The 23,319-nt window shown below is 62.4% G+C and overlaps 3 protein-coding genes and 1 long non-coding RNA gene across 5 annotated transcripts; 1 reads left to right on the top strand and 3 right to left on the bottom strand.

The window, feature by feature from the left end:
- Positions 1–5,993: 5,993 nt before the first annotated feature.
- Positions 5,994–8,619, bottom strand: SLC35E4 (solute carrier family 35 member E4). Its single transcript, XM_068209249.1, has 2 exons — positions 7,826–8,619; positions 5,994–6,502 (listed from the first exon to the last, which is right to left on the bottom strand). The coding sequence occupies exons 1-2, from the start codon at positions 8,424–8,426 to the stop codon at positions 6,075–6,077; spliced, it is 1,029 nt and encodes a 342-aa protein (XP_068065350.1). The 5' UTR covers positions 8,427–8,619; the 3' UTR covers positions 5,994–6,074.
- A 706-nt stretch (positions 8,620–9,325) lies between these two features.
- Positions 9,326–12,156, bottom strand: TCN2 (transcobalamin 2). Of its 2 annotated transcripts, XM_068209247.1 has the most exons (10): positions 11,998–12,156; positions 11,319–11,508; positions 11,198–11,245; positions 10,984–11,117; positions 10,730–10,888; positions 10,478–10,653; positions 10,097–10,271; positions 9,815–10,007; positions 9,529–9,650; positions 9,326–9,432 (listed from the first exon to the last, which is right to left on the bottom strand). In XM_068209247.1, the coding sequence occupies exons 1-10, from the start codon at positions 12,056–12,058 to the stop codon at positions 9,371–9,373; spliced, it is 1,320 nt and encodes a 439-aa protein (XP_068065348.1). In that variant the 5' UTR covers positions 12,059–12,156; the 3' UTR covers positions 9,326–9,370. The 2 variants fall into 2 exon arrangements, with proteins under 2 accessions (XP_068065348.1, XP_068065349.1); XM_068209248.1 differs by lacking the exon at positions 11,198–11,245.
- Positions 12,157–13,233: 1,077 nt separating this feature from the next.
- Positions 13,234–20,905, top strand: PES1 (pescadillo ribosomal biogenesis factor 1). Its single transcript, XM_068209202.1, has 15 exons — positions 13,234–13,313; positions 13,669–13,748; positions 14,236–14,389; positions 14,463–14,572; positions 15,499–15,670; positions 15,789–15,878; positions 17,117–17,233; positions 17,376–17,453; positions 17,808–17,894; positions 18,037–18,167; positions 18,314–18,439; positions 18,534–18,718; positions 18,804–18,964; positions 19,979–20,146; positions 20,433–20,905. The coding sequence occupies exons 1-15, from the start codon at positions 13,290–13,292 to the stop codon at positions 20,517–20,519; spliced, it is 1,770 nt and encodes a 589-aa protein (XP_068065303.1). The 5' UTR covers positions 13,234–13,289; the 3' UTR covers positions 20,520–20,905.
- Positions 20,859–22,688, bottom strand: LOC137484960 (uncharacterized). The gene is made up of 2 exons (XR_011005116.1): positions 22,551–22,688; positions 20,859–21,196 (listed from the first exon to the last, which is right to left on the bottom strand). It is a non-coding gene; the product is annotated as an uncharacterized lncRNA (long non-coding RNA).
- Positions 22,689–23,319: the final 631 nt, after the last annotated feature.

Below are 23,319 nucleotides of genomic sequence, written 5' to 3'. Positions count from 1 at the left end.
GACAGGAGTCACCTCCAAACTCTGCCTCAGCTCTTGGACTGTAGTCCAAGAGCTTCTCCTGCCCTTCACCTACTGCACCAGCACCATCCTCAATGTCTGCCTGGAGTAGTGACCAGGCTCTGTCCCCACGTGGAGCATCCGTGTGTCCCCCTGAAGGACATCCCCACCGCCTGCATCTGCAGCTGCTGGGCTCAGTCACAACCGGGACACACAGCGTGGGGACACACAGGGGTGAGTCAGTCCCCACTGGCTGCTTGGCCTGATGGAGCACTACTCCATGTTCCCGACAGGAATGGAACCTTGGAACCATGGAACCATGGAATCATGGAATCATTGAATGGTTTGGATTGAAAGGGACCTTAAATCTCATCTTGTTCCACTCCCTGCCATGGGCAGGGATACCTTCCAGTATCCCAGGGTGCTCCAAACCCCATCCAACCTGGCCTTGGACACTGCCAGGCACGGGGCAGCCATATCCTCTCTGGGCACCTTGTGCCAGGACCTCCCCACACTCACAGGGAACAGTTTCTTCAAAATATACAGTCTCAACCTACTCTCCTTCAGTTTGAAGCCATTCTTCCTTGTCCTGTCTCTCCAGACCCTTGCCCAAAGTCTCTTTCAATCTTTCTCTCTCCATCTTTCTTGGCTCCCTTCAAGTACTGAAAGGCTGTAATTAGGTCACCCTAAAGCCTTTTCTTCTCCCAGCCAAGCTCTCCCAATTCTCTCAGCCTTTCCTCTCTGCAAAAAACTGCTCCATCCCTCTGATCATCCTGGTGCCTCCTGTGGACTCTCTCCAGCAGCTCCAGGTCCTTCCTGTGCTGGGCCATAGAACTGCAGGCATCTCTGCAGGTGGGGTCTCAGCCGAGTGGGGCAGAGGTGCAGAATCCCCCCTCCCCTGCTGCCCACGCTGGGGGCTCAGCCCAGCACAAGGTGGCTTTCTCCAAGGTCAGATGCTGCCATCCCAGCACAGAGCCCAGCAGCAGCTCCTGGCAGCAGGGTCAGGCCAGTGCAGGGTTCAGCATCAGCAGATCCGGCTGCTCAGCTCTCCGGCCGGGATGGTGCCCCGTGTTTATGGAAATGAAGTAGGAGAATCACTGCTGCTCTGAGTACAAACGAGCTGTTGTGACCTCTTGGCAAGAAATCCAGGGAAAGCCAGCAGCAGTTCTTCCAGAGCCATGCTGGAGCGCTGAAAATAAACTCACATCTGAGGAGCTGGAACATGAAGTCTGTGCTGCTGAAAATACAGAGGATTTGAGATACCCCAGCAAGTAGTGAACTTTACTGTTAATAAAATCAGCAGAGTTTTCACATCTCATTTGTACCAGGGCCTTGACAGGCACTCCGAGACCACCACGTGCTCAGGGAGTGTTGTTTTATTCCAGCATAAAATGTGCTGCTGAGGCAGGACAGCAACTTGCTGTGAGTCAGGAGACTTGGAATGTCACCAACACTTGTTTTTCCTAACTGGGATACAGCTTTGGGTTTTGAAACAGCAACTCAAAGGCCCATCATCTGCTGCCTTCCAGAGAGGGAAGGAAGAGCACAGGCTCCAGCATCTCTGGCTGGGAGAAACCCAAAGATGTCACCTTTCTCTTCCCCCACTTGACTGCCACAACTCTTTTTCAGGAGATGCTTGGGAGATGCATCATTACTGTCCCTGCCCATGGCAGGGCATTGGAATGGGATGAACTTTGAGGTCCCTTCCAACCCAAATCATTCCATGTCTTATGATTTGAGCAAACTGCTCCTTGATCATGAAGAACCCCATTCCTTGGTGGGGTCCCATAGCCCAAACAGATGTGAGGGGTTGGAGCCACGTGGGGGGCAGGCTCTTTTCCTAGGAGCAAGAGACAGGACAAGGGAGATGGTCTCAAGTTGCACCAGGGGAGATTTAGATTGGATATTAGGGGAAAAATTCTTCATAGAAGGGGTGTTAAGGCATTGGAACAGGCTGCCCAGGGCTGTAGTGAAGTCCCCATCCCTGTAAATGTAAAAAAAAAATTGAGTATGTGGCACCTGGGGACATGGGTTAGTGCTGACCTTGCCAGTACCGAGGGAACAGTTGGACTTGGTGATTTAGAGAGCATATCCAACCTCAACCACTCCATCTTTCTCTGATTCTAAGACTTTTAAAATGTCTTGAAGCTTCTGTGATTTCATCTTTTAGAAACTCAACTACTCAGCCAAGAGCTTGCTCAGGGCAGGGCAGGAGCCTGTGACACAGAGCCAGCAGTGAAAAAAGCAGGGAAGCCACCAAATGGTTAAGGGCAAAATCTGGAGGGGATTTTTGGGTGCTGGAACAGAGGCTGTGGAGCTGGAACCAAGTCTGAGGCATCATCCTGTCCATCTCCTGGCCTCCAGTCTCATTTGGGCAGCTGCAAACGCCCTCAGCTCTCTGGGCTAGGCTGTCCTACAAGGAAAAACACAATCTTCCTACATCTATCCTAAAAAAGGCTTTGCTGTAATTCCAGCTCCATACCCAGGACAGTCCCTGACACTATTTGAGGACTGGGATGTGGTAGGTTTGAGAGCACAGCCCAGCATATCCCAGAAGGATATAATTTCCTGGCTCAGGCTCCCCAGTTTAGCAAATGTTTGTCCCTGCTGCAGATCCCAAATCCCGCTGTGCCAGGGCAGACAGGCCCCAGGGCAACAGTTAATCCCTGTCCTGAAACAGAGATAATTTCCACTCTGTGCTCCCAGGCACACAGTAAATCCAGCCTGGATTTCCTCTCTCCTGTGTGGGCACACGCTGCTCCTGCTCCTGCTCCAGCACCATCCCAGCACGTTCCATCGCCACTTCCAAGGAAGGGTTCAGCAGTGGTTCAGCAGCAGATCCATGAAAACTGTCTGGCCTGATGCCATAACTACACTGTCCCACTGGACCTGGGTTTATTTCTCGCACCTTGGACTTTCACACTTCACCTGGAGTTCCTTGATAGAGAGGGACTTTGAGCAAGGGTGTGGAGGGACAGGACACAGGGAATGGCCTCCCTCTGCCACAGGGCAGGGATAGATGGGATATTGGGAAGAAGTCGTTCGCTGGGAGGGTGGGGAGGCCCTGGAATAGGCTATGCAGAGCAGCTGTGGCTGCCCCTGGATCTCTGCAATGTCCAAGGCCAGGCTGGACAGGGCTTGGAGCAGCCTGGGATGGTGGGAGGTGGCCCTGCCCATGGCAGGGGATGGGATGAGATGACCTTTAAGTTCCCTTCCCACCCAAATCATCTTGTGATTCCATGATTCTTTGTCAGCCAGCACCTCCAAGCATGTGGAGATGGTGCCCATCCCTCAGAGCTGTGACCCCTCCTCACAAGGAGCCACCCATGCCCAAGTGAGGGCTGTGCCCTTTGTTCCCTGCTCCAGCTGGGCTGCTCCTGCCCTGTGCCAGGGGCTGCTCTCCAGGAAGGTGTCCCATCTGCTCCCTTCCCAAAAATCCCAGGGCTGGGATGCCTTTCCCTCATCCAGCTTGGCCGGAGCAGCATCGGGCTCAGCACATGGGCAGCTGTCGGTGTGGTGGGAAACCCAATCCTTCCTGGGGCCGGAGCACAGGGATAACACCAGGCTGAGATCATGGCCTGGAATACCCGGAGAGAGGGTCACCACAGCCAGCCACCCCTCCCACCACTGCTGGGCTTTCCTGGGCAACACAGCCCCCAGTCCCAGCAGGAATGCTGCCCTTGAACCCCCATGACCAGCACGGCTGCTCTCACCACTGCACAGGGACACACGCGGCCACAACCGGCCACGCTCCCTGGAGCTGCAGGGCACCGGGAGCACCACATGGCACTGAATCCAAGGTGGAAAAGGCAAAGCCATGGATGGAGCCAGGATCCAGACAGAGCCAGCAAATGAGTCAGGGGGCTGGGATAGGCAGGGAGTCCCTGGCAGAGGGCTCCTGAGCCAGCCACGCTGCAGGTGGCAGCTTTGCAGGTCTCAGTCCTCCTTCCAACACTCCCCGCTGTGAAAAAGCTTCTGGAATGTGAGCTCAGAAAGCAAACTCGCTCCCGGCCAGAGCAGGGGCCGCTGGCTGATAACTGCGGGCCCTTGGTGTCCTTTTTGGGATGGCACCACTCCAGTCGCACCTGGGGCACCTTGGCAAAGGTGGCAGCAGCGGTGGCACGCTGGGCACACCCCAGACAGCTGCCCGCCCCTCACCCGTGTGCTGGGAAGGAGCCGCTCCTCAGGTGCTGCTGGAAGCAGCCTCAAATCACTGCCCTAATAATGGAAAAAAATCGCTGTTTGGGAAAGAGGGCGGGAACCAGTGGGAATTTTCCATGGGAAGCGCGGTTGTGCTTTTGTATTCAAGTGAGTCACCAGGCTGGAGAGGGGAGGGACAAGCAACACATGGTGTGACTTTTGGGGCTGTCCTGTGCAGGGCAAGGAGCTGAACTCGATAATCCTTGTGGAATATCCAACCCAGGATATTCCATGATTCCATGACTCAGGGGACAGGATGCTCCAGCGTCATGCCACCCCAGGGCAGGGCAAAGCTCCCAGCCCGTTTTCAGACACTTGTGGTCAGTGACTGCTCTCTGTGTCACTGCATCCCTCCCGTGTCCTGTGGGGTGTCCCAGTGCCAGGCCCGAGGCTGCCAAACCACAGCTGAACTGCTGGAGTTGGAGATGCTGGACACAGCTTCCCAGGAGCTGGAACATCCTGAGGCATTTCAGTTCCTCAGTTTCCTATCCCTGCACTAGATGCTCCTCCCTTCCTTCCTTCTTGGCCAGATCACTGGGAGCCAAGGGTGGAGTACAACAAAAATAGAGCTTTATTTTGGGACAAGTGCAATCGGAGCTGGGTCCTTCGGCCCCGGCGTGGAGATACAAGTGTGGCAATGGCCACCACAGCCCCCAGCAGCAGTGCCAGGCACACACACCGGGCTGTCCCTTTGCCATGGCGAGCGTGTGCTGTGTCACAGCCCAGCACTGCCCTGTGTCACAGCCCACCACTGTCCTGGAGCGATGGAAGCTGGCCCAGGCTGCTCCTGTGCCCTGGGCTGGGCTCTCACCATCTCTGCCACGGATGCCAGTCTGCAGCGAGCTGGGAGGGGTGGGGACAGCTGTGGGGGCTGAGGGGCGTAGTGGGGACAAAAACAACACTGGCAGCACCACTGGCAGCCCCGTGGGATTGTCACGACACGGTGGGGATGGGGACAGGAGAGGGGACACACACCCACCCTGTCCTGGGTGTTCGGTTCAGCCACGAGAACCAAGTGTACAGAGAGCCAGGGGCCACTCCAGCCAGCAGAGCTCAGTAGTGACACATACACAGACACACAGACACACAGACACACACAGACACGTCTGATTTCCCACATGGGACAGCAGCTGGATGCACGGAGCTGTGTATCCAGAGCCATGTGTCCCCGGGCATGTCCAGTCCGTGTGCACACACAGGGACATGAGCAGAGCCAGTGCACAGCGGTACCTGCCAGCAGCACACACCTGCACACACACAGAGCTGTGCACACCTAACCTGCACACGTGTGCCACACAGACACTGTGTACACACCTGTGTACAGCCTGCGGCAATGCACACGTGCCCACAAGCACAAGACCTGCTTGCACACAGAGCCTGTGCACACCAATGTGTGCAGTGTCACACACATCAACACAGACCTGTCCCACACAGAGCCATGCTCACACCTGCAGAGCCTGTGCACACTCACAAGCACAGAGCTGTGCACACCCAAGAGCGTGCAATTCAACACATATGCACACAACACGTGTGCATGTCAGCACGTCCATGTGCACAGTGCTGGGCACACCAGCACACCTGCTCACTGTGCAAAGCAGGACGTGTACACTCCCTTCTGGGCACACCAGAAAACACACATGCACACAACCATGCACACTGACACACTTGTGCACCTCAGCAGCTGTGTGTGCACACAGAGCCATGCACACTGGCACACACGTGCAGAGTCGCACACACTGGCACACACGTGCAGACTCAAACACTGGCACACACATGCACAGAGGAGTCAAACACCTGTGCACAGTCACACACACACTGGCACACACGTGCACGGCGCTCCCCCAGAGCCCTCCTGGCCCCGACCCCCCCTCAGGTCCCTACTCATGGCGCGGGTGCCGCTGCAGCCCACGCAGGCCCCAGCAGGCGGCCAGGAGCCGGGGCTGGTGGTACAGCACCATCCCTGCCAGCGTCAGCGCCACGCCGGCGTAGCCCAGCGCGCCCAGCCGCGTGCCGAACAGCAGCCACGACAGCAGCAGGTTGCCCACCACGGTGAGGCTGCCCAGGAGGTGCAGCGTGAGGGCCGAGGTGAGGGACAGGAGGCAGGAGGTGGCCAGGTTGTAGAGGACGGAGCCCAGGCAGCTGAGCAGGACGCAGCCCCAGAGCGCGGCATCGGGGCGAAGGACGCCCTGCCACGAGGGGCCCAGCTCCAGCGCCACGGCCGCCCCAAACAGCAGCACGAAGCTGGGCAGGGACGTCAGGCCGAGCAGGGACAGCGCGTCCAGACGGTCCTCCTGCAGCAGCACACCTGGGGGGACAGGGGGACGGTCAGTGGGACATCCCACGGGAACACCCAGCCGCCGCAGGGACACCCAGCACCCACAGGAGACACCCACCCACCCGAGACCGAGCAGGAAAGAGATCCCAAATGTCACTGGGAAGGGGAGAATGGGGGGCGGTAGCTCCTTCCATGGGCTGGGGGTGCCCTGGTTTGGGGGGGTCCCAGTTTAGAGGTTCTCTGGTTTGGATGTGTCTCTGTTCAGGAGTCCTTCATTTCTGGGATTCCTTGGTTTAGGGGGTGTCCTCTGGGGATGCCCTAATTCCAAGGGTGTCCACTTTCAAGGGTGCCTGTTAGGGGTCGGAGTGCCACCGGGAGGGTTGGACAGGGCAGCTTTCCCAGCCCGTTTCAGAGCATTTGTCCCCATGTCCCTCCCTCCAGGTCATCCGAGGACAGTGGGGACAGCAGGCATAGCAGGGCTGGCTGCCACACACAGACATGCCCCTACCCTCCCCCCAGGGCCACTGTCCATGTCCCACCGGGGGTGAAAAGGTGACAGGGCAGTGGCACGATGACCAATGGTGTCCACTGGGGGCCCACAGCACCCCAGTACAGCCATGGAGACCTCGGGGTGGGCACAGGGCCCATGCCAGAGCTGTCCCCACGGTGCCCCAAGTCACAGGCTTCAGAGGAAACGCTCCCTTCCCAGCCAAAACCTTTCCAGCTGGCTCCTCGCTGCCATTTGCCAAAGACACCACGGCTCGGGTGGCACCGTGGTCACTAGAGTCCCCGGGAAGGGGGGACTCACAGCGAGTCCAGCAGCCCACAGGGATGGGACAGGCAGGGTGACACTGCGCCAAGCCAGGGCACTTCCACCCGCCATGGCCCAAGGACACCACAGGGACACTAATGGTGTCACCACTGACGAACTCAAGTCACATCACCTCAGGGCCACAAGCACAACACAGCTCTGAGAGGGGCAAGGGCAGCTCTGGGGTGGCACTGGGGCTGGGGTGATACAAGGGTGGCACCAGGGCCAGCAGGGACAGCAGGTGGCACCGGGGCTGGGGTGAAACTGGGAGCCAGAGTGTCACCACAGTTGGGGTGACACTGTGGCCAGGGTGGGCAGGCAGTATCACCAGCACAAAGAAGGCACTAGGGTGACACCAGTGACAGGGTGGGGTGGCATTGGGGCTGGGGTGACACCAGGGTGCACGGTGAGTAGCAGGGCAAGCAGGGAGAACCCCCCGCACCGGGAGTGGCACCGGGGTGATGCCAGCACCCCTGTGCCCCAGGGGCCGTGCCAGGGGCGGGCAGACATGCAGGACAGGGACAGGGACAGCTGGCACTTACTCTGCTGGATGGACTTGAGGGCGCGGAGCACGGTGGCGGCCAGGAGGAAGCCGCAGCCGGGCTGGGAGAAGCAGAGCCCGCCGGCGATGCTGCAGGCGGCCCCGGCACACACCGGCCCCATGGCCCAGAACTGCAGCGGGTGCGGCCGCCGGCCCCCCAGCAGCCCCAGCACCAGCGTCACCAGCGGCGTGGTGGTGGCCACGGCCTGTGCCACGTCCAGCTGCACGTAGCTCAGGCCCAGGTTGCCCAGGGCCACGCTGGTGCAGAAGGTGAGGCTGAGCAGGTAGATCCTGGCGCGGGGCCGGGGGCCGGGCGCCCGTGCCCAGCCCAGCGGGTATCCCACGGCCACGCCGGACAGCATGTGCAGCGCCGAGAGCAGCAGCGGGTAGCGGAACCCGTGCGCCGCGAAGATCCACTTGTTGAGGCCGGCCATGGTGGTGCCGGTGCCCAGCCAGGCCAGCACGCTGAGGGTCAGCGGCAGCGCCGGCCCCGGCGGCCGCCCCCCGCCCGCCTGCCCCGGGTCGGGCTTCCAGGGCCGCACGGTGCCCGCGCCCGCCGCGCTCATCGCGGCTTCATCGCCCCGCCGCGACCGCGGGCACATGGGCACCGGCTCCGCTGCCTCCGGCCGCCCCTCGCCGCTCTGCCCCGTCCTCCCGAGAGCCCCGCGATGGGTGGCGGTGACAGCGGCGCTGGCGCGGTGGCGGCCGCGCTGTCCCCGCTCCCCGCGGTGGCGGCCGCGCTGTCCCCGCTCCCCGCGGTGGCGTTGCCCAGGCCGGGGGTGCTGGCGGGGCTCAGCGCCGGGGTGGCGGTGCCATGTGCCGAGGAGGCGGCGGCGGCGGCCGGGGCCGGCGGAAAGTTTGGTGATGGCGGGAGCGGAGGGCGGAGGCTCCGCCCGGCGAGGCCAGCGCGTCACTGCCGGGCGGGCGGGGCGCGGCGGGCACGGGCACCGGGAGCACCGCCGGCGGTGCCGCCCGCCCGCCCGCTGCCCACCCCGGGCCTGCGCACCCTGCGGTGGCTCCGTGCTGACAGCGGCGCTGCCTCCAAGCCCCGCCCGGCCCCCGGCGCCATCGCCCGGTCCCGAACCGCCGCTGCCCTGGGGATTTTGGGCGGTGGATTAAACTCCCGGGGGAGTCACGCGGATTTGGGCAAACCCGGGGGTGTCCCTCGGGCACCGCGGTCCCCAAGCCCTGGGACAGTGGGGGCTTAGTACCCCCCAGGGGATTACAGAGGAGGAGGATCCCAGCTGGCTGAGGATGAACAGCGCTGACTCAGACTCCCCAAATTTTTGGCCATCCCAAAAATGCTTTGGACACCCCAAAAACGGCTCCTCCCAGCGGCCGCCTGCCCCGTTCCCGAGTGGGACCAGGACTGGAGGAGCTGCTCATTTTGGTGCTCCCGTCCCACTGCACCTGTAGGACACAGAGCATTGTGTGTGTCCCCTCGTCCTGCCAGCATTTGGGGTGCTGGCCCATGGAAAGCAGGAGGCAGGGAGCCGGCAGATCCTGTCCCCACAGTGGGGGTTTCATTGCCATCACCCCCCACCCTCTACCACTCGCTGAGGCGCAGGATGATGGTCTCCCCATCCTGGGGTCTGTAGTCGGCGATACCTGTAGGGAGAGGGACAACAGTTTGGGGTGAGACAGCAGCCACAGGGCTGTGGGGGACCCCTGCCACCTCCCCAGGGACCCCCACCCACCACTCACCCATCTGCAGGGGGATGTTGGGCGCAGTCAGGATCTGCCAGTAGTTCCGCTTCTCCTGCCGGGCCTCCAGCCCCAGCACCTCGGTCAGGAAGGGGCCCTGGGGGGTGTCCTGGGTGTGGAACCTGGGGGTGGGCCAGCGGGGTCAGGGGGGCGAGGGTGCAGCCTCGGCACTGCTGGTGTGGGTACGGAGCTGCTCCCAAGGCAGCTGTGCGCTGGGAGCCGGAGTGAGCCCGGCACAGGGCACAGCTGCAGGACGCGTGGCCACCACAGCGTGACCCCCACATACCTGAAGTCACGGGGTTCCAGCGCAGCAGCCGCCTGGAGCACGTCCAGGAGGGAGGCGGCGGCGGGCACAGGCAGCAGGCGGTCGTAGAGCCGGAGCTCGTAGCACCAGGGCAGGGGACACTCCACCACCAGCTGCACCGTCTTGTTCCCCGGCACCTCAGCCAGGGGCTCCATGTCCAGAGGTGTCAGCGTGTCTGCGAGAAGCCACCATAGCACTAGGGACACCCAGCCACCCCTGTGGTGACACCAGCGCTGACCCCAATCCCGTTACCCCAGCTCCCACCTGGCTCCTCCCCACAGTCCATGGAGGCGATGTCCAGGTAGGAGTGGCCGTGCAGCACCGGCAGCACCTGGGCCATGGTGGCGGCGGTGCCGAAGGCTGCCAGGTTCTCCAGCAGTGCAGCCATGGCCTGGCCAAACGCCGGCTCCGTCTGGCACTTGCCCGTGGCCAGGAACACCTGGGACAGGGAGGGATGGAGGTGGTGGGAAGAGGGAGGAGGGTTGGGTACCTGGGCACAGCACTGCTGAGCATCACCTGCCCCATGGCAGCTGCATCTGCCTGGGCACCCACATCTGCACCTGCACCCACACCCGTATCTGCAGACCCACTTCCCCCATGCCCATTCCCAGTGCCAGCCCAGATGTCCCCTCAGGTGACACCCACCTGCAGGGCCCACGGGGTGCTGTAGATGTTGCCGATGATGCCGTCAGGGCCCTGAGCCTTGGCCATGCTCCTGCTGGCCTCGTGTGCGGCCACCCGGAGCTTGACTGCCATCTCAGTCCCCACCAACCTCCTCCGCTCCAGGCAGGTGAAGGCCAGTGCCACCACGGCCTCGGTGTCTGCAGGGACACCCCAGTGTCACCCCGGAGTCACACACCTATCGGGGTGCCACCACCCGTGCCCACGGGCCCTTACCCACGGTGTTGCCACCGTGCCCGAGCTTTCCATGGTGCTGGGCCGTGAGGAGCCGCCGGACCACCTCCTCCCGCACCCGCTTGCGGTGCACACACAGCGCCAGCACGCCCAGCCCGTACTGGTAGTAACTGGTGATGGGGTGGCCTTGCTGCCGGGAGCCTGGGGACAACGTGTGGCGTCACCAGGCGAGCTGGTGCCTCACAGCCAGACGTGCAGGTGCCACGCGGGCACTCACCCCGCAGGGACACTCTCACCTGTCCAGTCCTCCTCCAGGGAGTACTTGAGCCATGTCACCAGCGAGCGATGTGGACTGAGTGGGGGGCAGGTGGCCTGCAGCCCCAGCAGGTACAGTGCCAGCCGCCCCGTGTGCGGGGGCTCCGCCGCGCTCCTGCAAGGCACCGATCACCTCCCAGGACACCGCCCGAGGTGTCACCTGGCTCGAGGGGACCCCGGGACACCCACACCTACGTGCTGCGCACAGCGTCCCACCGGGCGTGGCCGCGGCCCTGCAGGCTCCTGCGGGGACAGGACGTCAGCATGGGCGACAGGAGCGGCCCCAAAGGCCCGTGGGGGGCCCGCGGGCACCCACCTGCCGTAGGGGTGCCGGAAGGCGTCCTGCAGCCGCTCCAGGTAGCGCTGCTCCAGCCGCGGGTCGTGCTGGCGGGCCAGGCGCAGGGCCAGGTACACGGCGGGGTCGGGGTCCCGCGCGGGGTCCCCCGCCAGCCCCAGCAGCCGCGCACTCAGCGCCCGCACGGCGCCCGCCGAGCCCTCCGGGGGCTCTGCCCCGGCCCGGGAGAGGCAGCGCAGGTGAGGGGGCACGGCCCTGCAGCTCCACAGCCCCCCCAAAGCTGTGTGGGGCCGCGGTGGGGAGGCACCCCCAGCACCCACCCATCCACGCACCCCACACCCTCCGCGTCGCCCCCAAATCCCGTAACCTCCAGATTTCCCAGCAAAAAGAAGAGGAAGAAACAAGGAGACGTGAGGTGGAGAGGAGCACAGAGAACCCGAGGGGGTGGCAGGGGTCTAGGGCGGCACCTGTGTCCCCAGGGACCCGTGGGAGGGGTGGGCACGGGCTGGCTCCGGGCAGGGGAAGGGACGGCAGGGCTGGGGTTGGGCTGGGCGGAGCCGAGCCCCGGAGAATTTGTCACCGAGGGGCTGGAGATGGGGCTCATCACCCCCAGCCCCGCTCCTCGGGGTCCCCCCGAGCTCAGGGCGAGCCCACGGCCCCGGGGGTCCCGGGCGGGTTTGGGGCCCGGGGCCGCACTCACCGCAGCAGCGGGCGGGCAGGACCGCGGGCAGCAAGAGCAGCAGGACGAGCGGCAGCCCCATGCCGGAGCGGGCCGGGGGCACACGGGGGTGGCTCAGCCCCGCCGGACAGCCGGGAGCGGCAGGACGAGCCGGCAGCGGGGACAGCACGGGAAGGCGTGGCGAGAGGCCGTTTCCGCACGCCGGGGCCGAGTCAGCACAAACGGGGCAGAACCTCGGCTGAGGCGCAGCCGGGGGCAGCGGGGGCACCCCCGGGCAGCTCGGGACACCCCGCCCAGGGCAGCCCGGGACACTCTGCCCGGGGCAGCCCGGGACGCTCTGCCCGGGGCAGCCCGACCCGAGGCGCCGCTGCTCGGGGCAACGCCGGCGGCCACAGCCCGAAAATAGACAAGGCTGAAAACCCGGCCAAACCCGGCCCCCTTGAAAGGAGAATTGCCATGCTCGCCTCCAAGTACGATTGGATCGAGAGAGCGGACATGGATCAGCCCCACCCGGGAGCCGCGGGACAGGCGGGGAGGGGGCACGAAGCCCCCAAAACAACCCCTAAAGCCGGGGGTGCGGAGCTCCTGAGCCCCAAGACGTGGAACTCCCCCTGCCGGGGGGGACGTGGCGTCCTGAGCCACAGAAGCGAACCCCCCGAGCCCGGAGGGGATCCCGGGGCGCCGCTGGGGCTCAGGTCCCGTCAGCCCGGGGACACCCGAGCGCGGGGGGCGGGCCTGGGGACGCCCTGGCACCGAGACCCCCGTGCCCGGGAGTTCCCCAAACACCCGCCCCGCTGTGGGCCCCCCCAGGCCGCTGCCTGCGGTCGGTGCTGCGGCGTCAGGGACCACAGGAGGGCAGCGGGGACCACAGGAGGGCAGCGGGGACCACAGGAGGGCAGCGGGACCCGCAGGCCCGGGCAGGGACCCGCGGCCGCGGTCCCGGTGTGCGAGCGGCCCCGACCCCGGGCCCGCCGCCACATCCCGGCATGCCCCGCGCGGCACCGCAACATCCCAGCGCGCTCTGCGCCGCAGGACCCCTCCTGCTGCGGCTATGGGCTGCCCGAGGCGCGCCTGACTGAGCCGCCGTTACCACCGGCCCCGGCCCGGCCGCTCGCTCTGCCCGCGCTGCGCTCGGTGCCCCCGGTGCGCTCGGTGCCCCCGGTGCGCTCGGTGCTCTCGTTGCCCGCGCTGCGCTCGGTGCCCGCGCGGGGCCGCTCGGGTGCGCGCAGGCCCGGCCGCGGGCGCAGGCGCGGCGCGGGCAGCGCGGGGTCCTGCGCGGCGCGGGCGCACGTGGCGGCGGCGGCGGCGGGGCCATGGGCGGGCTGGAGAAGAAGAAGGTACCGGGCCCTGCCCGGGCCCTCCTTTCGGCCCGCTGCCTCCCCGTGCCGTTCCTCCCTCCCCGCTCCCTGCCCTCTCCGTGCCCCCCGGGGTCGGTCCGCGGCTGCTCCCCCCTCTCCGGTGCCGGTGCCGCCCCTCCGGCCGTGGCGTGCCCCTGCAGCCCTCCCTGGCAGCGGTGCCCGATTCCGCTCCTGCCCCCGCGCTGGCCGTGCCCGGTGCCCCCTTCCAGCCCCCCATCCCCCGGGTCCCGTCTCTCTTCCCTCTCCGCTCCCAGGGCTCCCGGTGGCCCCGGGGCGGTTGCGGGGGTCCCCTCCGCACCCCCGAGCTCCCCCCAACGCCCCCGTCTCTCCCCAGTACGAGCGCGGAGCCGCCACCAACTACATCACCCGGAACCGGGCGCGGAAGAAGCTGCAGCTGAGCCTGCCCGACTTCAGGTGCGTCCCTGGGAGCCCCCTGCCCTTCAGGTGCCCCCAGCACCCCGAACCCCCTTCCTCCGAACCCTCCGGTCCCCTTGAGCCCCCGGTCCCCCCAGGGCGGCGATGGGCGATGGAGCCCGCGGTGGGTGCAGGGGTGGCCCCGGGACCCCCCGAACCGCTCCCCCGGGATTCCCGGTGCCCCTGAGCTCCCCCCGGGACAGCCTCAACACCCCGGGCCTGCGCCCCGGGCCTGGGAGCCCTGAGGTGCCCTCAGGCCCAGAGCCCCTGAGCTGTGCCCCCCAGAGCCCGCCGACCGCCCCCGTCCCCCGGGGGAGCAGAGGGGCCGGCTCTGTGCTGGGGCTGGCCCTCGGGGTGGGGGCCCTGCAGCCTGGCCTGGGTTTCAGGCTGCCAAGTTTGGGGTTCCCCGTCCAAGGGAAGGGCCTGGGCTGTCCCAGGGGACACAGGGGAGCCGTGCCCCCCGTCCCAGCGCTGTTCCCGTCCCCAGGCGCCTCTGCATTCTCAAGGGGATTTACCCCCACGAGCCCAAGCACAAGAAGAAGGTGAACAAGGGCTCCACCGCCCCCAGGACCTTCTACCTGCTCAAGGACATCAAATTCCTGCTCCATGAGCCCATCGTCAGCAAATTCCGGGAATACAAGGTGATTGTCCCCCCCGAGGGGCCCCTGGGGCCTGGCCTGGGCCGCAGAGCCCCCACGGCCCCTGTCCCCCCAGGTGTTCGTCAGGAAACTGCGCAAGGCCTACGGGAAGAGCGAGTGGGGCACTGTGGAGAGGCTGAAGGACAACAAACCCACCTACAAACTCGACCACATTGTCAAGGAGAGGTGAGGCAGCCCTGGCTGAGCAGCCAGGGGTTGCAGCATCCAGCCCTGGGGACCTGGAGCTGCTGGGGAGAGTCCAGAGGAGGCACCAGAGCTGCTGCAAGGGCTGGAGCCCCTCTGCTCTGGAGCCAGGCTGGGAGAGCTGGGGGTGCTCACCTGGAGAGGAGAAGGCTCCAGGGAGAGCTCAGAGCCCCTTGCAGGGCCTCAAGGGGCTCCAGGAGAGCTGGAGAGGGACTGGGGACAAGGGATGGAGGGACAGGACACAGGGCATGGCTTCCCAGTGCCAGAGGGCAGGGATGGATGGGATATTGGGAAGGAATTGTTCCCTGGCAGGGTGGGCAGGCCCTGGCACAGGGTGCCCAGAGCAGCTGTGGCTGCCCCTGGATCCCTGGCAGTGCCCAAGGCCAGGCTGGCTGGGGCTGGGAGCAGCCTGGGATGGTGGGAGGTGTCCCTGCCATGGTAGGGGTGGCACTGGATGGGCTTTAATGTCCCTGCCAGCCCAAAGCATCCTGGGATTCTCTGATCTTTCACCACATCCATCTCTCTCTGGGAATCCAACTCATGTGTAATTTCTGGAGTTATTGGTGGAGTTTATGTTTCTGGGTTGGAGAAGAAGGAATGAGAGAGCAGGGAATGCCCAGTCATCCGGGCTGGCTCCAGGAGAACACAGGGAGCTCCCCTGCTCTCCCTGTGGTGTGTTTTCCTCAGAGGGCTGGTGAAGGGTTAATGCTGCCAAGGCTTTGGGGAGTTTGGTGACGGCGAGCAAGGAGGGGACACATTCCTAAATCAGGATATTCCATTGCTCTCTGGCTCTGCTGGGAGGTGCAGGCGGCTGCTCCACAGTTCCCATTCCAGTCTCCCCCAGCCGCAGCAGCTTTTGCAGGACTCTGGGGCTGGCTGTGACCCCCTTGTCCCCCACCTGGGCACAGGTACCCCACGTTCGTGGACGCCCTGCGGGACCTGGACGATGCCCTGTCCATGTGCTTCCTGTTCTCCACCTTCCCCCGCACGGGCAAGTGCCACGTCCAGACCATCCAGCTGTGCCGGCGCCTGGCCGTGGAGTTCCAGAACTACGTCATCGCCTCCCGCTCCCTGCGCAAGGTGGGGGCTGCTGGGGGCTCTGGGGTGGCCGGTCACACGTCCCCCGGGCTCTGAGGAACCTCCTGCTGGCGGAGGGCGTGACAGGGACACAGCAGCCTTCCTCCCTCTGTCCTGCCAGGTGTTCCTCTCCATCAAGGGCATCTACTACCAGGCAGAGGTGCTGGGGCAGCCCATCACCTGGATCACCCCCTACGCCTTCGCCCACGATGTGAGTACCTGGGGAGAGCCCGGGGAATCACCCCAAGATCCTTGGGGATCACCAAGGGGTGAGGGACCGCCCCGTGGCACGGGGGACACAGACCACGGGGCCTGGCTGCAGAGGCACGTGGGGACACGGCCTCCTGTCACCTCGGGATCCCCTGAGGCTGCCGGTACCAGGCTCCTCAGTTCCTCGTGTCCTCAATCAATAACGTGATCCTTATTCAGCCATTAAAGATTAACCTGGGGGAGCGAGGCCGGTGGAGCAGAGGGAAGGGATGAGTCAGACCCTGCAGCCTCCCCAGAGGGATTCTGCTGCGTCCTCCAGGCAGCCGGGCACGGGGATGTCCCCGCTGTGCTGGGACAGCTTGCCCTGAGCCTTGCCAGGTCACAGGCACAGCAGGGCCCTCTCCATTCCCTCCCGGGATTTCCAGGGCTGGGCACAGTGGGATTGAGGTTTTGTAGTTCTGAATCATAGAACCCTGGGATGTTTTCAGTTGGAAAGTTTTCAGTTGGAAAGTTTTCAGTTGCCATTCCATTATGGCAGGGACACCTTCCACTGTCCCAGGCTGCTCCAAGCCCTATCCAGTCTGGCCTTGGGCACTGCCAGGGATCCAGGGGCAGCCACAGCTGCTCTGGGCACCCTGTGCCAGGGCCTGCCCACCCTGCCAGGGAACAATTCCTTCCCAATATCCCATCCATCCCTGCTCTCTGGCAGTGGGAAGCCATTGTTCCTTGTCCTGCTCTTGTCCAGCTCTGCCATACCCTGCACTCTTCACCTTGAAGAGTTGGGAGTCCCTGGATCAAACCCCAGGGTCCCCATCCATGGTGGGATGAAGTGGTCCATGTATCCAGGCATGGAGGGGTGGCAGCAGGACCCTGGGGGAAGCCTGCAGAGCTCTCCCTGCCCGGGGTCTGGTGGTGGCTGTGACATCTCTGTGATTGGGGCATGTTTAGGTTGATACTCAGGGAAAGGTTCTTCCCCCAGAGGGTGCTGGGCACTGCCCAGGCTCCCCAGGCAATGTGCACGGCCCCGAGGCTGCCAGAGCTCCAGCAGCCTTTGGACAGCACTCCAGGGGTGCCCAGGGTGGGGCTGCTGGGGGTCTGGGCAGGGCCAGGGGCTGGGCTGGATGATCCTGTGGGTCCCTTCCTAAATGGCGATATTATGTCATCCTTCTCCCTGTGGGTGGGATGGGCCCCTCTGGAGGAGAGTCCTTTATCCCTGTGTCCCATCCCGTGTGCTGGCAGCACCCCACAGACGTGGATTACCGGGTCATGGCCACCTTCACCGAGTTCTACACCACCCTCCTGGGCTTCGTCAACTTCCGCCTCTACCACTCCCTGAACCTGCTGTACCCCCCCAAGGTGAGGCCACCACCCCGGGGTCACTGCGTCCCACCCACCCTGGGGCGGTGGCAACCCGGATTGGTGGGAGGGAGGGTGGAAATGAGAGCTTTGTGGGCTATCTGCTTTTGGGAGCTGCTTCCTCACCCCTTTTCCTCTCCAGATTGACAGCCAGGCTGAGGATGAGCTGAAGCCTGCAGAGGGCAAGGAGTACGCCATGGATTCAGAGAGCTACCTGGAGGTGAGGGACACTGCTGGCACTGTGACCATGGGGACACTGTGGCTTTTGTGTCCTGCCCACAGCCCTCCTGGTGTGGCACAGAAGGACAGAGCCAGATCCCTGCAGGGTGGAAGGGGCTGATCCCAAATTCCCTGTTCCTGTAGGGCAGAGCTGGGCTTGGCCTCGGGCACCACCGGCCTCCCCCTGCATGGCCAGGGACCCCCTCAGAGTCCCACGCTGGGGACAGTGCCTGGAGGAGGCTGAACTCTGTCCAGGCCCGGGCTCTTCTGGCTTCTTGCTCTGAGAAATCCCCTTCCCCCGTGGGGCTGCCCCTTTTTCCACCCCTGGATGTGACTCCGTGTCCTCTCCCTGCAGAGGCTCTCAGCTCTGAGCTCCAGCCTGGCCCGGGCAGTGGCTCCACATGAGGACGAGGTGGAGATGGATGAATTCCCAGTGGAGGGGGTAAGACCCTGGTGGGGGGCTCATCCCTGGCCTTGGGGGATCCTATCCACTGCCCAGGCTGGCAGCTTGGGGACAGCTCCTGAGACCCCTCCTTGGCAAGGGCTGTGTGTGGGGAGGAGGCTGAGGGCTTTGCTCTGAGCAGGAGACAGCAGAGCTGATGGACGCCAAGAAGAAGGAGCAGGAGGCCCTGGAGAAGCACAAGAAGCTCTTTGAGGGGCTGCGCTTCTTCCTCAACAGGGAGGTGCCCCGGGAGCCGCTGGCCTTCGTCATCCGGTGCGTGGTGGGGGCAGGAGACCCTCGGCAGCCCTGGCCTCCCTCTCTGGCAGGACTTTTGGGGCCAACCTACCCGATGTCCTGTGGGCGAGGTGACCCTGAGGGTCCCACCTGCCCGTCTGACTCCTCGGTGGCGTTCCCCACAGGTGCTTTGGTGGCCAGGTGTCCTGGGACAAGTCCCTGTGCATCGGTGCCACCTACGACGCCACCGACCCATCCATCACCCACCACATCATCGACCGGCCCCGCCTGGACAAGCAGGTGGTTGGCAGGTGGGTGGGGCAGAGGGGCCTTCCCCTGAACAGCCATCCCAGAGCTGTCCCGTGGGCTCCAGAGCCTGAGGTGGGACCCCTCTGCCCCGCCCAGGTACTACCTGCAGCCCCAGTGGGTTTTTGACTCGGTCAACGCCAAGCTGTGCCTGCCCGTGGCTGATTATTTCCCTGGGGTCCTGCTGCCCCCGCACCTCTCGCCCTTCGTGACGGAGAAGGAGGGTGACTACATCCCTCCCGAGAAGCTGAAGCTGCTGGCCCTGCAGAGGGGAGAGAATCCAGGTGCTGGGAGCCCTCGGAGGAGTTTGGGAGCTGGGCTGCGCCTGCTCTGGAGCATCCCAAGGGTAACGGTGGTGTCTCCTTGCAGAGGAAGAGAGTGAAGAGGAAGAGGAAGAAGAGGAGGAAGAGGAAGGTGACAATGACAAAGAAGAGGAAGAAGAGGAAGATGAGTCTGAGAAAGAAGAGGAGATGAAATTACAGAAGATGGAAGAGCAGAAAATGGAAGAGCAGAAGACTCAGAGCAAGAAGGTGGGAGCCCATGGAGGCAGCTCCGGTGCCCCTGTCCCTGCTGAGGGGTGTCCCTGTCCTGGGACCACTGGGACATTCAAACAGTCATGGAATGGTTTGGGTTGGGAGGGACATTCAAACAGTCATGGAATGGTTTGGATTGGAAGGGACATTCAAACGGTCATGGAATGGTTTGGGTTGGGAGGGACATTCAAACAGTCATGGAATGGTTTGGGTTGGGAGGGACATTCAAACAGTCATGGAATGGTTTGGGTTGGGAGGGACATTCAAACAGTCATGGAATGGTTTGGGTTGGGAGGGACATTCAAACAGTCATGGAATGGTTTGGGTTGGGAGGGACATTCAAACAGTCATGGAATGGTTTGGGTTGGGAGGGACATTCAAACAGTCATGGAATGGTTTGGGTTGGGAGGGACATTCAAACAGTCATGGAATGGTTTGGGTTGGGAGGGACATTCAAACAGTCATGGAATGGTTTGGATTGGGAGGGACATTCAAACAGTCATGGAATGGTTTGGGTTGGGAGGGACATTCAAACAGTCATGGAATGGTTTGGGTTGGGAGGGACATTCAAACAGTCATGGAATGGTTTGGGTTGGGAGGGACATTCAGTCATGGAATGGTTTGGGTTGGGAGGGACATTCAGTCATGGAATGGTTTGGGTTGGGAGGGACATTCAAACAGTCATGGAATGGTTTGGGTTGGGAGGGACATTCAAACGGTCATGGAATGGTTTGGGTTGGGAGGGGCCTTAAAGCTCATCTTGTTCCACCCTCTGCCATGGGCAGGGACACTTCCCACTGTCCCAGGTTGATCCAAGCCCTGTCCAGCCTGGCCTGGAACACTTCCAGGGGTGTTGCTGGCCCCAACTCAAGAGCTGCAGCTCCCATCCCTGTCAGGGCCTGGCTGTGAGAGCTGTGGCTCTCCCGGGCCCTCAGAGAAAGGGCTGGGAATGCCTTTCCCTGTGGAAGGAGGGTGGGTTCCCGGGATCCTGAGCTCCCTGGCTCCCCACAGGTGCTTCCTGTGAAGGTGACGGCGGGGAAGGTGCGGGTGGAGGACAAGCAGCGCCTGGAGCAGGAGCAGCAGAGTGAGGAGAAGCGCTTGGCCATCATGATGATGAAGAAGAGGGAGAAGTACCTCTACAAGAAGATCATGTTCGGGAAGAAGCGCAAAATCCGCGAGGTACGGAGACTGGGCCCCTCACCTGCATCCTGGGGCAGGCTCTTCCCAAACCCACTCGCTCCTTCCGCTCCTCCCTGTCCCTGGTGAAGGTGCTGAGGTCCCTGCCAGTGTCCCCAGGCTGCCCCGGGCGGGCAGAGCTCCCTGTGTCCCCATGGGCTCTCTGTGTCCCACCCCTGATCCCGGTGCTGTGGGGCCCGTCCTCCACGTGCAGCTGGAGCTTCGGTGGGACCGAGGGCTTGCAGCCCCTGTCCTGCTCTGACTGAGGGTCTCGGGGCTCTCTCCCCAGGCCAACAAACTGGCTGAGAAGAGGAAAGCCCACGACGCAGCCCTCAAGGAGCAGAAGAAGAAGAACAAGAAGGCGAGGCAAGCGTGACGGGACCGGGGGCTCCTGGATGGTTTTCCGCTGTTGCTTTTGGGTGGAAAACCCTTGGCTTTGCTCCTGGGGCAGAAATGCTGTATTTGAAACGTTTCCCACCTGTAAATACACCTGCTGCTCTGCCTTTGCCCGTTCCCCTCTGCGGAGTCCGTGTTACGAGGACTGTCCTCTCCGTGCTGGTGCCACCTCTGCGTGAGGAAGAGGAGGCCAAGGAGAGTTCTGGGCTGTTCCGTGTGAATTTGCACAGCCCTGGGTGCTGGAGCCTGGCTCCCAGGATCTCCCCGGGGCAGAGGAGTGCAGAGCCCGGAGCTGCTTCCCAGTATCCACACAGAAAACCATATTCCTGTCTATTTTTATTTTTAATTAAAGAAAGTGACACTTTCCTGGTGGTGTTTGTTGTCTGCTCGTTCTGCCTGGGCATGGGGGAGGCTCCTCAGGGGTGATGTGGATGGATGTGGAGATCCATGGCTGCTGCCAGGGTTGCTGATCCTGCTGGACGTGTTCCTGGCATCAGCAGTTATCTGTCAGTCCTGGGTTTGCCCCCAAAAACACCTTGGAGATGCCACAGCTGGGGACAAGGTGTCTCATGGGCTTTATGGGCACACCTTTGCCCACAAATGTGGTGAAGGCTCTGTCTCACTCTGAGGAATTTTTGGAGGACACCACTGGCACTGCTGTGGGGACAGAGGATCTGGAGAGTAACAGCCCCTGGAAGGGAGTGAGCTCAGACAGGGAAGAGCTGGGAACAACCCACTCAAAGGACTTTCAGATCTAGTTTCTTTTCCTAGATATTTTTTCCATTTTTTTTTTAATTTTGAATTTGGCTTAAGTGCTTTTTTCATTTTACTGTTTTGATTCTCCCCCTTTATTTTCAATTTTTTTTCACTTTTTTCTTTTTCATTTTTTCTTTTGTCATTTATTTTTATTCCTTTTTTCATTTTTTAAATTTTGATTTTTCCCCTTCCCTTGTTCCCCCCTTTTTTTTCCCTCCCTTTTTTTTCTATCTCCCCATCTTTTTTTATCTTTTTTTCTTTTTTTTTTCCCCCATTTCAGAGGGTTGGAAAGCTTTTCCCTTCTCATGTTTTTCTCCTTGCTGTCCTCTCTCCCAAGAGGAGCAGGACCGAGCCCTGGGGCACCCCCAGCACTGGGGCTCCCCTTGGAGCAGGAGACCCCGAACAGGGTCTCAACCCCTGGGAGCCCCCGGCCCCAAACAAACCAACCCCGGCCCCAAAGCACCCCCAGCTCCAAACAAACCAACCCCAGCTCCAAACAAACCAACTCCAGACCCAAAGCACCCCCAGCTCCAAACAAACCAACCCTGGCCCCAAAGCACCCCCAGCTCCAAACAAACCAACCCCAGCTCCAAACAAACCAACCCTGGCCCCAAAGCACCCCCAGCTCCAAACAAACCAACCCTGGCCCCAAAGCACCCCCAGCCCCAAACAAACCAACCCCGGCCCCAAAGCACCCCCAGCTCCAAACAAACCAACCCCAGCCCCAAACAAACCAACTCCAGACCCAAAGCACCCCCGGCCCCAAACAAACCAACCCCGGCCCCAAACAAACCAACCCCAGCTCCAAACAAACCAACCCCGGCCCCAAAGCACCCCCAGCCCCAAACAAACCAACCCCAGCTCCAAACAAACCAACCCCGGCCCCAAAGCACCCCCAGCTCCAAACAAACCAACCCCAGCTCCAAACAAACCAACTCCAGACCCAAAGCACCCCCGGCCCCAAACAAACCAACCCTGGCCCCAAACAAACCAACCCCAGCCCCAAACAAACCAACTCCAGCCCCAAACAAACCAACCCCGGCCCCAAAGCACCCCCAGCTCCCAAAACCCCGGCCCCAAACAAACCAACCCCGGCTCCGACCAGCCCTGGCCCCAGGCCTCGCTCCCAAGGCCAGGCCGAGGGCCTGGGCCGGCCGGGCAGGGCCGCTGCTGGTGGCCACATTCGGGTCCGGCCCATAAAGGCGTGTGTCCGGCCAAGTGTGGCCCTCGGTGTTGCCACCCTCGGCCTCCTCACCCCATCCCTCGGGATCCACAGCTCCCTCGGGATCCACGGTTCCGGCCGTCACGGCTTTCAGTGAGTGCTGCTTTGTACCCCCACCTCGCGGGGAGGGGAAGGGACAGGGGTGGGGATGAGGTGGGGGAGCCCTCCTGGCCGTGCCCTGTGGGATGTGGGACATGGTGGATGTGGGGAATGGCTCAGTCACATCCGTCCCCGGGCTGTCAGCATTCCATGGTTGAGCTGCCACGTACCAGCCACTGCTGCTTCTTTCTGGCTGGAAACCCTTTACAACCCATTCCCCCAAAAAATGGGAAACCTGGAAATAGTTTGTGACCCAAAAAACCAAAACCGAAACAAAACAAAAAAAAAAAAACCCAAAAAAAAAACCCAAAAAGCAAAAAAACAAAACAAACAAAACAAAACAAAAAAAAAAAAAACCACAAAAAAAAAAAAGGGCGAAACCTGGAATCCCTTCATAACCCACCAGCAAAAAGGTGGAAACCTGGAATCCTTTTGTGACCCATCCCAAAAAAGAGGGTGAAACCTGGAATTGGGAGAGGTACCCTGCAGAGAAAGGGTGGGACAGCTCATTGCTCCCACACTACCAGTTCCACATCAAATCCTGTGCCTGTGGTCGCTGGTCTTCGCCGCTCCTCTTGCAATGATGGTGAAGATGATGATGAAACTGAGCTGTTCTGGCATTTCCTGATCCCAGAGGGTCATGCAGGTTACCCTGCTGTGGGAACTGATGAGGTCAGGCAGGATGGGCCAGGGATGAGGCAAG

Source organism: Anomalospiza imberbis, chromosome 18, assembly GCF_031753505.1.
Source record: "Anomalospiza imberbis isolate Cuckoo-Finch-1a 21T00152 chromosome 18, ASM3175350v1, whole genome shotgun sequence".
Lineage (NCBI taxonomy): Eukaryota > Metazoa > Chordata > Aves > Passeriformes > Viduidae > Anomalospiza > Anomalospiza imberbis.
Note: the sequence above shows the minus strand (reverse complement) of the source record. Positions and strands in the feature narration are given on the sequence as shown.

Excerpts from the sequence above, each read along its gene's own strand:
- SLC35E4 (XM_068209249.1), bottom strand. The coding sequence starts at position 8,426 with ATGTGCCCGCGGTCGCGGCGGGGCGATGAAGCCGCGATGAGCGCGGCG. Across the intron at positions 6,503-7,825 it reads CCTCAAGTCCATCCAGCAGA|GTGTGCTGCTGCAGGAGGAC; the intron begins GTAAGTGCCAGC and ends CTGTCCCCCCAG.
- PES1 (XM_068209202.1), top strand. The coding sequence starts at position 13,290 with ATGGGCGGGCTGGAGAAGAAGAAG. Across the intron at positions 17,234-17,375 it reads ACCTGCTGTACCCCCCCAAG|ATTGACAGCCAGGCTGAGGA; the intron begins GTGAGGCCACCA and ends TTTCCTCTCCAG. Across the intron at positions 17,895-18,036 it reads ATGAATTCCCAGTGGAGGGG|GAGACAGCAGAGCTGATGGA; the intron begins GTAAGACCCTGG and ends TGCTCTGAGCAG.
- TCN2 (XM_068209247.1), bottom strand. The coding sequence starts at position 12,058 with ATGGGGCTGCCGCTCGTCCTGCTGCTCTTGCTGCCCGCGGTCCTGCCC. Across the intron at positions 11,509-11,997 it reads CCTGCCCGCCCGCTGCTGCG|AGCCCCCGGAGGGCTCGGCG; the intron begins GTGAGTGCGGCC and ends GGGCCGGGGCAG. Across the intron at positions 11,118-11,197 it reads TGGGACGCTGTGCGCAGCAC|GAGCGCGGCGGAGCCCCCGC; the intron begins GTAGGTGTGGGT and ends GGTGCCTTGCAG.